At 39.8% G+C, this 15,593-nt stretch overlaps 1 protein-coding gene across 1 annotated transcript; it reads right to left on the bottom strand.

Moving 5' to 3' along the window:
* Window positions 1–10,305: 10,305 nt before the first annotated feature.
* On the bottom strand, window positions 10,306–15,483 carry LOC137609528 (inward rectifier potassium channel 2-like). Its single transcript, XM_068336606.1, has 2 exons — window positions 15,344–15,483; window positions 10,306–13,421 (listed from the first exon to the last, which is right to left on the bottom strand). Exon 2 carries the CDS (start codon window positions 13,164–13,166, stop codon window positions 11,844–11,846), a length of 1,323 nt encoding a protein of 440 aa, XP_068192707.1. The 5' UTR covers window positions 13,167–13,421; window positions 15,344–15,483; the 3' UTR covers window positions 10,306–11,843.
* Between the last annotated feature and the right edge of the window lie 110 nt (window positions 15,484–15,593).

Raw genomic sequence — 15,593 nt, 5'->3', positions numbered from 1 at the left:
GATATCTGTCAACCATGTCAACAAGTGTTGGATGAATGGCCGTGACCTTTGGTCCAGACATGCCCACTTCAGGATGAATTTTACTTTCCGATTGCTTTACATCTTTCATTTCCCCAATACTTGAACAAATCCATGACGCAAGATCATTAGACATATTAACTATTGTTAACTAGCAAACCACACCAACCTGATGACTATGGAAGACTGCCATTACATATGTGGTAAACATTATAATGTTTTTGTCTTTTTTCTTTTAAGTGCTGTGTCTGTCTAACAAATAATCATGGTAAATTAAAACGAGAAATTACCAAATCAATGTGTTTGCATTAAAAAAGAGAAGAAGAAAAAAGACTTGAAGCAGAGGAGTGCTGAGATTCAAGGAACTAGGCTTCAGATAAAACGTATACTGTTGTAGATCAGCAAAATGAACGTTTTGTGCCATCACAGGTCCTGATTTTTCATGGTAATTTTGTAAATTGTAAAACGACAAATTTTTATTTATATATATTACTTATTTACTTCTTCTACTTAACTTTTATATTATCTTTCTCTACTCCTTATTATTCTTACGATTTATCTTATTTGTTGACAGTCCATTCTTCCATTTCTCTGTAACTTACCTCTGATAATGTAATAATGTGGGAGAAATAAAGGTACAGTATATGTTTTTTTATCTCTTAGAGCAGGGGTGTCAAACTCATTTTCACTAAGGGTCACATCAGCATAATGGCTGTCCTCAAAGGGCCAGATGTAAGTTATAAAAGTAACTAAATGTTACAAAATGTAATGTAAAATAAAAGTAAAGTAAATGTAACTACTCCTTAATGTTAAACAACACAGAATTTATTAGGTATTCAAGTTACACACATTACAGTTGCACCCAAAAAAAATGTTTGCTTATAACAATTCCTTTTAATTTGTCAGGTTGTTAAACTCACATAACTCCATCAACCAAGGATCAAACTATCCAAGTGAATAATGAAAAATAACATTAAACACAAGTTAGGACATTGGCTTTATTCAAAATGGCGTTGTCAAAGTTAAAATGGACTTAATTGCAACATTGTGGGAAATGTAGTTTTGGTCAAAGCACACTTGACCTATTTATTTTTAGAAGATCTGACCTTTTATGCTCTCGTGGACCACATTAAATGATGTGGCGGGCCACATTCGGCCCCCAGGCCTTGTGTTTTGACATATGTGTCTTAGAGATTGAAGCTGGTAGCCGTCGACGGGGGAAGCAGAGAGCCCAGCTGGTCGAATGGAAACATGCCCATCCCCAGTGAGAGCAAGTGTAGAGAGATGCTTCTCATCAAGGCTGCCTCCATGCAAGTCTGTGCCTGTTAATGCAAAACAACCTGGACTATAAAAAGACCAGACCACCAAATGTGTGCATGTGTGTGTGTGCGTGTGTGTGTATGTGTTTCCAAATAAATAAATATATACAGTACATACACATACACATATATACATATATGTATATACATACACACATGGTATACATGCAGTATATACGGTATATTGTATATGTGTTGTTTTTTTACCACTGAACAGAGCCTTCACATTGATAGATGCATAATTTGGTCCATAAAGGGGACTTAAGTACCGCAGTAATGGGGACTCAACACTATAACACTATTTCACTCCACTCAAGAACAAAGCCATACAACAGATTCTGCTCCCAAGACCTTATAAGACACACTGGGGAAGTAATTAGTGTCTGCAACCTCCCACAGACTCCATTCACTTTTTTTTTTTTTTTTTATACTTGCAATGGAGAGTAATCGCCCTTCATGAATGAGATGGGATTGTTCCTGAAATAGACTCGGCAAAGCATTTGAATTTTGTCCAGATTATTTCCAAGTCTGCCAATATTTAAATGACACAAATAATCCTGACTTCTCAGAAAGGGATAATGCCATATGTGCTGTGTCTCCTTTTGGAGTAATCTTAAGTTGGCTGAACAGGGCCAAGCCTCACATGTGCGTAGGAACGCAGAATGGAAACATGATTTAAATTTGAATGCAGTCCTGGCTGCTTCTTTATTCCATGTTCGCTCATGTTACACATCCTGTCCTGAGATCACCAGCTTGACTTTTAATCGGCAGGTCCTCGTGCCGTTCGTCTGGTGTCGTAAGTTACAAGGAAAGTCAAGAGATCAGAACACAACTTTGATTACCTGAGCCCACACATGTAACACTGAGCCTTGTCTCTGGTGCAAAGATGGTCTTAAGTGGAGTGCCTCGCATCTCCTGTTACCCGTTCTTCTCAGTAGACATGGAAAACTTGCCATGTATTCAGTGCTCCTCCAGAGTCGAGGTGGATTCCATTACACCGGTGGTTCTTGTGCATTGCTTAATTAAACCACACAAGAGAACCAGTCCTGTCTTTGGCACCATGTCAGGAGAATTGCTGTATTTCTCAGCTGTTCCAGAAATCAACAACAAACACCAATTTAGTCGTACATATTGATAAGTAGAAAGATGGATCAACTTTAAGATGATAAAGCTTTGACTTCTATCACTGTCCATCATGCCTCTCTCTATCTCTCTCTCTAAATCAAAAATCTCTCTCTCCCTCTCCCCTCTAATCAGACATCACGTCATCTCCTGCAGAGCTTGTGCTGTGTTGTTTCCCTCATGACAGACCTGTTTAATCTCAGGACAAACAGGACAGAAAAGAAAATTGTGTTGTGACGTAAGGACTAATCCTCTTGTTGGGATGAATTACATTCTGAGCAGAATTAAGAAATCGCTTCCTATTTTTATAATGGAGTAACTATTTGCTTAGTAACAGCTTAAATGACATTCAATAGAATATCATAGTCATACAGTATGTCTGTTGGGTTTTTGCCATTTCAGTGACAAAACTCTTTGCACTTTTATTGCAGATGAATTTGTCTTGCCATTTTCCCAGTTATGGGGTTTGAACTTCATGTAATTGGAGCAGGAGGTGAGGCGTCGCCAGGACTTCCTATGTCTCACCTCAACTGGCACATTTGAGGTCTCAGGTGGCCTCATGAGAAATGCAGATTTAGCATTCTGTGGTTAGTGAGCAGAAATACCTTCAACACATCCAAAATCCACCCATCCACCCTTCTGAAGCCAAAGAGATAATCTCACCTTGTATAGAGAGAAGATAATGTCAACCATCTGCTACTTCTGGAGTGGATTTGATTTTCTTGCTGTAGCATGATAGAGCAGTGGGGATGATTAGGCCTCCCTGGTGGCGTCTGATTCAATGTCACCACTGATTGGATCCACCAATCGTGTTCTAGTGAATTAAATCTAGGAGGGTGAACACATTCACTTTGTTTTGTGCTCCAGTTCTGTGTGTGTGTGTGTGTGTGTGCGTGCGTGCGTGCGTGTGTGTGCGTGTGCGTGCGTGTGTGTGTGTGTGTGTTAATGTAACTAACATCCTTTATCTTGTGATCAACAGATAGAGATGATGATTGATTTCCAATTTTTGCTGTTCACAAATGTATCTGAAAAAAAAAAGAAAGATCTTAAATCCCAGGTGCTCATGGCAACATTTTCCTTGTAACGGGCATAGCAAGAAGAAATTAATATTTTTCAAAATAACTGTTGTTGCATGAAGGATATGTGCACATTAATTGATCTTAAAGTCATCACATGACGATCATCTATCCATTCATCCATCGGTTTTCTTTCAGACGAGATGCAATTGTTGATGCAATAGTCTTGTCTATATATTATTTTTTTTAATTAAGTGTGGCCATTTGTTTAAGTGGTATAAATACAGAGGAAGTGGTGGGGAAATGATGATCTACTGCTGTTTGCCACTGTGTTTCCAGTATCCCTTTTTTTCTTTTGAAGGACTGTTCTTGCACAGGATTCGTAGATGCTGAATGGACTCTTGGCCATCAGAAGGCGCTTTTGTACTCTGTTGTCTTTGTCATTGACACATTACTCAACATGAAATGGAATTTTACTACTTCATTGCAGTTTGTGTCAGTTTCATTTATGATTGTTCTAATAAAGATAGTGAAATACTCCTAGTAGATAGCAAGTGAATAAGAAGGACTAGGCTGTTGCTCTCCAATGATCTACTTTAGGCTTTGAGATTCCTTGAATAAAGAGCAGATATTTTTAAATCAATGCTTTATACACCAAGAGGAAAATATTTTTGATGATTATTCTTGAACTCCTGTACTGTATTGCTGTGTTTTATGTTTTATTTTCTTTTGTGTATTTTGTGGCCTAATAGTAAATTATTACCTTAGATCAATGCATTTTTTGATTTGCTAATGCGCTCAGCCTACAGCACAGCAGTGGCTGATGGGACTAGATTTTACCAGTATTTTCTAACTCCACGTCCAGTCCCTGATGCTCTCTTCAATCTGAAGCTCTAGTTCAGCTCCTTTAAGAGACCATCAGGGTTTCATCACATAACTTTAATGTGCAGATGAAATCATCTTCAAACTAAGTGATCTGTTAATACGCAATATCTATACCTCATATTGTGCATGCCACATTGTAAATGAGTATTAAAGGCAATCACATTTACAGTTAAGTCAGCAATCTTCCTCATCTACAGTATCTTTGATCTCTTCATAAACAAGACTACTCTGATTGTTTCTGTCTCTGCCCGTCTATCCTCTGGGGATCCACTGTGAGTCTGACGTTGTCTGTTGCCCAGATATCGTTATAGTAACCCTGGCTAGAGGACCTTCTTGGCTCTTTTAGGTGTGAAAGCTGTGGTAAGCTTAGAGGGGTGATGTGCAACACATTCAACGGAAAGTCATCAGCTCTGCTCACAAAACTGATTCACAACATTCATGAAGCAGGTTTGGCTTTGGCCCCAGCAGAACAGGTTACAGAAGCAGGCTTGTGGCCAAAGTGAAGGGTGGGGATACGTGAGCATGAATGGGGATCGCTTGTCTGATCATTTTCACACCAGTGACTAAACTACTACTGTGTTTAATTATGTTAAGCATGATATCGCTAGAAAAAGACATTGTACCGTCAATCTGGACATGCTGGTAGCCCACATACGTCTAATGAGTGCATATCAGCAGACAAATAAATAAACACTATTCTGTCTGACTTTAATCAGTTGGTGGTCCTCAGGGTATGAAGCTGGTAGCTGGAGAGAAGAGCAGTATCCTTTGTTGTGCACCTTCATTATGCAACCCCTGAATGGCTGGATGTGGTTCAGAGGTATCTTGAGAGCTATCCTCAGCTGTCTTCACAGATAAGCTCCTCTGACCACTCCTTTAAATTCTACATCCTTGACAACCGTCCATGCAATTTTATTTTCCTATTTCCCCTCCTTGTTACTTTAATGTAAGAGGAGACCTGACATAGCTGGGCTACTGCTACAAGGGTAAAGGAGAAATCTCAGATCAAACAATTGAATGACTTACATAAATGGTGTAAAACAACAGTATTCCTTGTATAAAGTTATCACTGGTGTGACAGATGAAACACTGAAAATTAAATTTAACGGCTGCTGTAAATTGTGTTAGAACTATTTCCATGTAGCACCTGTAACTTTTAGATTGGCTCACTGAATAATAAATAATGTACACTTTATCTGTACTTTCATTCAGATCTACGTGTATAGGACGAGTGGATTATTTGAATGAGGAGAGGGACAGGGACTGTACAATCTGAGGAATTTGAAGAGGATGGGTGGATCTGACAGGGTGAAAGAACTAAATATATGTGGATGTTAATAACTCAGCGTTCTCTCAGTAACTGTTGGTATCCGAACTTAGTATAATATTCTATTTTTTATTCCATAGTTTTCACTTTCAGGGGAAATTTGAAGGACCCAAAAAGAAAATCCAGGTAGCAGGCGTCATGAGTAGAGTCAGGGGGCACCTCATATTATGATTTACCCCACTGGAGGCAACACAGAGCCAAATAAGCACATGAGCATAAAGTAGGTAACACTTGTTTCCTGGCTCTGCACGTATCTGTCAAGGTCAGTGGAGCCGGAGCCAGAACGTTAAAGGTCAGATTCACGAATAGACAAGCAGTTACTGACTGAGATGTAGCAATCTCATTACGTAAAATGTAAATGCACACCGCTCTTGTCACAGTGTCCACACGACGACGATGTAGGTGATTTTTCTATAAAAAAGAAGCAAATCATGAACAATGAAGAAGAGCGTCAGCCACACATTTGCACATATTGTTAAATCATAGACCTCTACAGTGTGCTTCAAATGTCTATTCGTATTTACACATGTGACCAGACACACCCACTGTAAACAAATACTCATATTGTCTTTTAATAGGTTCAGGGAATGGAAGAATCCTGAATCTCCTCCAACATTTTCTGCCCGCTAGATTTGCCTACACTAAAAAAAAACTGACACTTTATTAATGTTAGATGCTTTAATCTCCCATATTTTAATAGACTTAATGTGCTGTTAAATTCTATAGAACTGTTTAAATGAATTGCAAAATGAACTGGCTCTGAGTAATACGATGTCCAATTTCTACATTTATCTCAAGTTACCCCCACAGCACAAAAGATGTGGGTTTGAATCCCATCCTGAGTCCTTTCTGTGTGGACTTTGTCTGTTCTTGAGACTGCTTGCTTCCACCCACCGTCAACAAAAATTACAGGAGGGTTCTACATTCAACTAATATTAAAAATATAGTTTGGAAAGCCCCAAAAAGTCAATTATAAAGTTTAAAAATAGATCTCAATAAAAATACAACTGTTTTATATAACTCATTGTCACAGCGATACAAAGTAAATTCAGCAAACTGTTTTTTTTTTAGTGTATACTCGTCCCAAGTGTTAGGAGACACTCTCTGTCAAAGATAGAGCCAAAATGAGTTTCAGCAGGTGTGTGTATGTTTGTGTGTCTGTATGTGTATGTATGTGTGTGTGTGTGTGTGTCTGTGTGTGTGTGTGTGTGTGTGTGTGTGTGTGTGTGTGTGTGTGTGTGTGTGTGCGTGCGTGTGTGTGTGTGTGTGTGTGCGTGTCTGTGTGTGTGCATGAGAGAGAGAAAGTGTGTGTGTCAAAGTGTGTGTCTGTTCAAGAGACAATGCTTACATGTTTGCGAGGTGGCGCAGTAGCACTGTCACCGTGCAGCAAGGCCGTTCCTGGTTCGAGTCCCCCACTCTGTGTGGACCTTACACTGGCGTCGCACCCGGAGAGCCCCCTGCCTCACACCCCGAGTCGGCTGGGAAAAGCTCCAGCACTCCGCGACCCGTGACAGCGGATACAAAATGAATGACTGAATAAATTGATTGTAAACTCCAAAACCAAAATCTTATATACAAAAAAAATTGAATTCCCCAGTGTGATGCAAGGAGGCAGATCAATGCAGTGGCTTCTTCATCACCAGGCGGGAATTTTACTCACACACACACACACACACGCACACACACACACACACACACACACACACACATGCACACAAACAAAGCCGTGAAATGTTGCAGGTGTTTCAGCAAAACCACTTCATCTGTAACCTGACATCTGAGTTAGTTGTAAACCTTTATGAGTCGAGGGTATCTTTATATTAAAATGATCTGTCAAATCAGGGCTTGTGAGCTTATCACAGAATTTTGTAAGACTGCAGGTTTTGTTTAAATTTTCTATACTAGCTAAAGGATTTTACATATAAGAAAAAGTTTGTTTTTTAAATGCAAAACCTCATCAGAGTCATGATATCTTCCCTTAAAACATGAGGTGCATAATGCCTTAACTTTGTGTGTTTACACTTATGGGTGCTACGTAGGCTGACCCACAGCTGTGACATGTCACACAGGGTGGACGGGAACATGATCACCCCTTAGGTCTGAGGGTGTGTCAGTGTTTTGCCCTCTGTGCAATGAGGTCTCATCAGTAAACCCTCCGCCAATGTTGACTGACCTCTGCAGAGTCAGACGCCCCATGCAATCTCTGTCATCAGAATTATGTAATTACCTACTTTAATCCCATTGTACCCAGGTGATTGGTTTTCATTTCATGCCAGTTTAGTGCTAAATAAGGCTCTAGATGACCATGCTGTAAGTCAAAAATAATTACCTATGATTATAAATCATAAGTTATTATAAATTATGATTCTAGTTTTCCTGATCTAAAGTGACCTGACTGTAGATCAAGCCTTCTATTAAGGCCTAGCTCACGACATAAAATATTGCATGAGTTATTTGTTATTCAAAACTATAAATTCAAAGCTTAAGCCTTTTATTTTCCACTTCCACACTCACAGAGGTAAAGCGTCATTGTGATTGGAAGATTGTAACTGGTGAACGTCACTGTCAGACTCCAGTTTGTTTTACTGCCAACACCGTCACACTGCTTTCTAAGAAGTAACACAAAATTGAGCGACTGAGTGACATGTCACGTCTGTCAGTTGCCTGGAGCAAAGCTGGTGAGGATGGGAAGGACTTGCCCATATTTGACTGAATGGACTCTTGGATTTTCCCTTTCCTTTTTCATAACTGAGTAAAAATGAACCTTTCCTCTCTTATCTGATTTTTTTTTTTTACTGTTGATATAAGGTACGACCTTAGCACCACACATAAGACATAAATTTAGGCCAAACGCATTCAGCTACAGCTATTTATAAAGTTGGAAGCTCTGGATATGCCCCACATAAAATTATTGTCAGACATTTTTTTCCTGATTTACCACCCTTTTAAAGTATGTTCAGGAAAGACTCTGTCCAGAAGACACATACTTCCTTAGGAGTGATAAATATGTCTGACTATGACTAACATGCTCTGAAATTATGTGTATAAACCACATTTAAATGACAGTCACTGAGATAAAGCAGTAGTTTTTCTAGGGGATAACAAAAGGACTGGTTACATCTTTATGTCTGAACTGCAGAATGGGGCAATGGAACGGTCTACCCAACCTCCACGCACATTCACCTCCTTTACATTAAACAGAATAATAATCAAACATGTCAACAAACACGTGTTACTTCACTGTTTTGGATGTCAAGCCTATCAGTCAAAAAGTTCAGAGGAATCCATCACTGTGATGTCATCATCGTCATCATCATCATCATTGCCAGGAGCTTTCTCTGCAAAGGTGGTTGTAAATTGTTTTCACAGCAGTGCTCCCAGAAAGGGCCGAACAGCCGCCATATCATTCAGTCTGCTGTCATCTGAATTTTTAACAATAAAATATTTTTAGATTGAGCTGGAATAAAATGATACATAAAATAATACAAATAGCAAGAAAATGAATGACTCAGCGATGTCAGAAAATTTCATCAACTTTATAGGTGAAGTTATTGAGACAGAGGCAAGTGAACATTATGATTTTTTTTTTTTTAAAGAAAAAAGACAGTCCCCATTTTCACTCCATCCCACAGCTTTGTGGCAGTTTCATTGGCTAATGTGGAAAAAGCCCCAAGGCAGCACCCACTTCCTATATGTACAGCAGAATCACATTGGCTGATTGCCTTCCTGTGGACGTATCCGATCAATACATCCCCCAACTGTGTCTCATGCTGACAGAAGGGGATGGAAACTAGTCAGTGACTTCATTTGCAGACAGATGTGTCGTTCTGTGAACCCATGCTCATTTCTGATCTATATTGATCAGTAATCATATCTATTACTTAATGGTATTTCGTGCACGCTCACGCTGGAATAGACGAGCTGGTAGGCGGTGTGACCATTGCAGTATTATGTAACCTGTGCAATCACGTGGTTTAATAGACAGGCCACCTCAACATACTTATGATCTAAAATACTGATTAACTTAATTTCATAATTATATATTTCATATAATTATACGCTTTTAAAAATCTCTTTAGCCTTGATAAATTCATCAAAATATATTTTACAGCTTATTCTACACATCAACACTTTCCATCATGAGTACAGGGTCCACTTATTTTCCACAGTTTGCTGAAATGGAGGAAAAATGAAGGAGGTTCTCTGTCCTCTGCCATCTTTGGAAATGACTTCCAGCAGAGCTGACTAATATAGCAGGGTGCCTCTGGGCTTTCACAGGATTGGACTTTAAATTAAAGTAAGTGATGGTGTGAGTTCTGACAGCTAGCTGCACAGAATTGGGGCCAGAGCTCCAAAATAGAGAAGCTACTAAAAGGTCTCTGCTCACCATCTCCAGATGTCACACATTTTGGAGTTGAAATGAAAATCCTTTGAAAACCATTGGCAGAGGAAACTGCAGATGTGAATTGGACAGATAGCTAGTGAATATCAATCCTTCCAAATATCGATAGAACACAATATCACCCGCTGTAGGTGATTTTTCGTATAAAATCACTGAAACAACCTTAGCATGAAGGATTTTTTGCATACTTTTATTGAAAAAAGGACATAACCAGTTTTCAGCATCTGCACGATGAATGTACAGTATTTGCATTATAATTCACAATAGATAAAAATACAAATCTGTACAGTCTCTGGTTTGTGCAGGAAAGTGGGAAGACCCTAGTAGAAAAATACAGACCCAAGAAAAGAGAGTTTTACTATATGTTTTTTACCAGACAAGTGGTACAGTAGTTCTGGCTTTCACTGGTGTCATCTAAGCATTAAGGTGTCACACAGCGCCTGGAGTAGCAATTAAAAAAAAATTTACAGCTCAATCAAGTCTAAGACTGGAGTCAAGTGTGCTACATCCTTACATGTAATGAAACTGAAATGTTCAGCAGATGTGACAGTTTATGAAAAACAAAGCAAAAGGCCCATTCAGAAATGACAAATAAGTTAATAAGACCTGCAGAGGTGAGGATTCACCCGAGGAGCCCAAATCCAACATGTCTATCACGCCAAGAACATGATACTATAAAGCAGTTCACCATCCAATGCTTCAACAGCCAGGTGCTGTTACACGAGGAAAACCTTAGGTTTAAATCCATCATCGGCTAACAAATAATCTGTGCTTTTCTCCTATATATGTACACATTTGGCTAGTAATAAAATAGTTTGTGCTGTTATGGGGCATCACAAAGCTTTGGAACACAAAGTGACAGAATCATGCTTGTCTACATCTAAAAATAGGATGCATCTGCCATCAAAATAGATACTCTTAAAGATAAATAATACATTTTGGCTCTGGGTTTCTCTCTGAACAACATGTCACTTAGCAGCAATAATCATCGACATTCATGACCTAGCTCAGAGATGAGCTTCTATTCTGCCATTGATCTCTATTGCACATTATGAGAACCTGCAATGAGTGGCAGTATACTGCACAGTGAATCGCCTTTCTGTAACATCCACTGCAAAACACTACAAAAGATGCCACACATAGACAACATGATAGTTTGAGGAGCATAGTGCATAGTGCTTGTAATCTTGATATCTCTTTACTGCCTCATGCCATGAGAACACAAGTTACTGTACTTTGCTAAGAGACCAGCTCATTAACAAAGAGAAACCTTTGTGCGGGTGTAGATGGTTTTCAGTTCACTTTTAAAACAAGCTTCTCAAGTTTAATGCCAACTTAAATATAGAAATTTAAGTTAGCATTTAAAAAAATTGGTTCAATTTCAAATCATTTATGAATTATTTCAGTTGCAATGTTGTGTCATATTCAGGACACAAAAAAGACTGGGTAGATGCACATGAATACAGTGGAAACAACATTCTTCTAAAAACCTTTCTATCGAATTGGATTATTTTTCAAGCGGGGCAGATTGCACAGTGTATAATCAAATTATCTAGACGATTTCATCCTTCTAGCTCCATGCAACCAGGTGATCACTTCTCTCACCAGAAACAGGGAAAGATGTGTTACTTTCCATGGTGTTTTGTGTGTGACCTTCTGCAAAGTGAGCTTCATACTCAGATCCACATCTTTTAAAATCTTATATGCATATTAAATTACAGCAATAAAGTTCAAGCCCATGGTGGTATCCGGGGTTATATTTCTGATTCTGTTGTCAAAGGCCTTGTTTCTGAAGGTAAAGAGTCCAGATTGCATTCAGAGTCTGACACCGCGTCTGTATTTGTGTCTTCTAGTGCACTAATTTCAACATCCCTCATTTCCTTGATTTCATCTTCCTCAAACAACTCCTCTTCCTCCATCTCAACTTTTTGGAGAGCCACCTCATTTTCGTAACAGAAAGAGTTCCTCGAGCTTGAGCCATCTGACTTCCTTTCGGCTAGCTCCCTGGCGCTGCAATCGGGAGTGCTGGGCACCTCGTACGTGTTGTCGAAGCGCGAGTAGTCCACTCTGTAGTAGTTCTTGTCCTCAAAGAGCACCGGCTCAAAGCGGTGGCCCCAGAGGACCTCGCTGGCCACGTAGGAGCTCCGACACTGAGTGGTCATGGCCGTGGCCTCCACCATGCCCTCCAGTATCACAACAATCTCAAATTCTGATGTCTGCAGCTCCTGTTTGTTCATTTCATAGAATGGACTGTCCTCATCAATCTCATGCACAATTGTGATCGGAGACACCAAGAAGATTCTGTCAATGCCGCTATCGAAGCCTACGTCAATGTCCACCTGATCCAAAGGGATAAACTCACCCTCAATGGTGGTGCGAGATTTGAGTAGCTGGGCCCGAACGTGGGCCTCCACCAAGTGACTCTTCCTCAGGTTGCCCACACGCCACATTAGACAAAGTTTTCCATCCCTCATGGCCACTGTAGCATAATGGCTGAACACCAGAGTCTCGTTTCTCTTTTTTGGCTTGGCCATCTTGGCCATGACAGCGCCGATGATGAAAGCATCAATGATGCAGCCCACAATGCTTTGGAAGACAACCATGAAGACTGCAACGGGGCACTCCTCTGTCACATAGCGATAGCCGTAGCCAATGGTGGTTTGGGTCTCCACTGAAAACAAGAAAGCAGCGGTGAAGCTGTCCACATTGGAAACACACTTTTGACTCTCATTCTCTAAGTCCCCATAAGAGAGGGCCACCAACCAGAAGACAAAGCCAAAAAACAACCATGACAACAGGAAAGACAGACAGAATAAGAGAAGCATCCAGCGCCAGCGGATGTCCACACAGGTGGTGAAGATATCTGCCAGGTAACGCTGGCCTTTCTCACTCATATTGATAAACTGCACATTGCAGTGGCCATCTTTCCTGACAAAGCGGCTCTGATGTTGGCGTTCTGTGTGCACCTTATTCACATTGCCATTTCCATAGCCGTTCGGGACTGCAATAGTGGCCAGCTTCATGCCATCTTCCTCTGAAGACACAATGCTGTACCGATGGCTTCGCACACTCCCCATCACTTCCGACTGGGAGGGCTGGGCCGGTTCTGCCTTGGAAAACAGTCTAAGTTTTTGGTAGAAGCGTTGAAGAAACAGTTTTGAATGTTGCCAGGGACAAATTCAAGCAGAAAATGTGTACAACAGGACTGGATCCTGCAGGATATGGGTAACTGGGCTGGTTCTTCTGTAAGCGTGCTGTGCACCTTTGGCGAGGGCAGGTCAATCCTCCCTGACAGACTCTCTGAAGACTTTGGATTTCATCAGTGAAGTGCCCTGTGGAAATTATAGACAGAGAGAATAACAGTTTTAGGGTAATTGTGTGGATCCACAGCATAGATCAGTGTGTGGTTACTTGCTGTCTAAATAATGCATTGTACCCTCAATTTTGTCTGTACTATTCTTGCATACAGAGACAATACACAAACGGTGGAAGATGGAAGTGCAGAGAAAGCTTTGACTTACATTATTAGTACTACATTTAAGTATTATCCTACAACTTTGACGGCTGACAAAGTGCAATGGATGTTAACCCTGCTTGGTATAAGTATTAATTAGATGGGTCAGTCCTCTGGGAGCTGAGTCAAATTACAGATCAAATTCATGTGAATCCAACAAGACACTGAAGCAAGAACTGGTAGCAGCACTGTGCACAAGGCATGTCTGTACAGATATAAGTAAGAAAGAAATGGGTAAAGTTGTAAAAGGTTAAAGGCCTCTAATATTAATTATTATTATTACGGTTTTAGACTGTCTTTGCCTTTGTGTGTGCGGTTTCAACATTAAATGCTTCTACACTACCAAACTTTCATTTCATCATGAAATAAAATTATCTGCTTATTTTCAGGATCGGATCAGCTTCTGACAGCAACAGTAACCTTGCATCATAATATAATAGAAAAACAGGGACAGCTAAATTAGAACAGTTATTGACATTGCGTGCATGGGGCCTGAAAGGTCCATTATAATGCAGCACCACAGGCTACATAAGCCTCTGACTCTCCAGACAAGCTGTGCTAGCACCAGACAACCTCAACCTCCACTTTTTATCACACCTCATCTGATTGCTATTTATTCACAATGAAAAATCTCAAAAAGAGATAGATAAGGTATTACATTTAATATTTGGCTCATTGAACCATTTCAATTAGTCAAAAAGGATTTTTTTGTTTGTTTGCAAAAGCCATTGTTATTCTATCTTCTCATTTTCTTTATACAGTTGTGGAAGTAAAGGAATTGTAATGAAACAGGCAGAACGTGGCCCTCAACCACCCCGCATCATCTTTGTTTTTCTCTAACTGCTAATGTCACTGCTGGGTCGACTAGAAATAGCAACCTGTCACGCACACTATTAAGAATATGGGGCTCCAATCTTTCACTTCTCAAAACTTGCCAAGCGGTTGTGTTTGTGTGACTAGAGGATTTTATATATTATTGAAAATGTTGCATCTTTCTCCTAAGCACTACTAATTTTATTATTCGAACATTCTTATTGAGAAGAGCTCATCATATTAAACTTAGACCGTGTAAACACTTTCACTGCAAGCACAGTATCCAGTTTCCTTCATGGTGCGCATGGTGGCAATTTAGTCATCTCTTTGTTTAATTTTGGCTGCACAGGGGCCGAGTTTAGATGACACCACTAGAGTGAAGAGGCTCAGAGGGCATCTGTGCAATACTAATATCAATAAGAGCCACAGTGTGAATGAAGGGCTATGGCGGTGATGCACTGACACTGAGATCCGACTCCCTCCTCTGGTGCATTCTTGGTTCTTTTATTTCTCAGCTTGTAACTGCGGATTGGTGCGTGATGCAAGGCTACGAGTGGCTGTTTGTTTGTTTGTATGGGGTGTTCTTTAAAGTCAACTGCTGGTTACATAAAGTTGTAGTTATCCTTACACAAATCAATACTTAAAGTCAATCTTTCAGCAGAGTGTTATATTTTGATGTAAATGTAACTCATTTTATAATTACCGTCATCATTCATCATCATCATCATCATCATCATCATCATCATCTAGTTGTTATGTGTTTGAAACAGCATTGTAACATGTAAAACTACTGTTCTCAGAATATATATTCTTGTTATTGGTATCATTTCATTTTATCAGTTATTTTATAACAATTACTTTTTATAATTGTTAATATTATTTCCGACATACATAAATAAAAGAATCTTTCCCGCTTTTTGCACCTACCTGTTGTTCTTTGCAGCTCATATTTTCCGTGTTTTTGCTGTGATAAGTACAGTCCCACATGCGTCCAGTCTGTCTTCTTTTTATTCTCATCGTCTTTTTATTGCGCTCACTTTGTTTGCCATCTAGGAGCGCAATTTCGGCCATAGCCTTGTCCGGTAAAAATGAAGATGTTTGTCGTTGCAAGGACACACTTTAAAACACGCGTGCCAATCCCCGCCCCTGTCGCGGCGGCAGCCAATAAAAACCTGCA

This window comes from Antennarius striatus, chromosome 16, assembly GCF_040054535.1.
Source record: "Antennarius striatus isolate MH-2024 chromosome 16, ASM4005453v1, whole genome shotgun sequence".
In the NCBI taxonomy this organism is placed as follows: Eukaryota; Metazoa; Chordata; class Actinopteri; order Lophiiformes; family Antennariidae; genus Antennarius; species Antennarius striatus.
The sequence above is the reverse complement of the archived record's forward strand: the minus strand, read 5'-3'. Positions and strand labels throughout refer to the sequence as shown.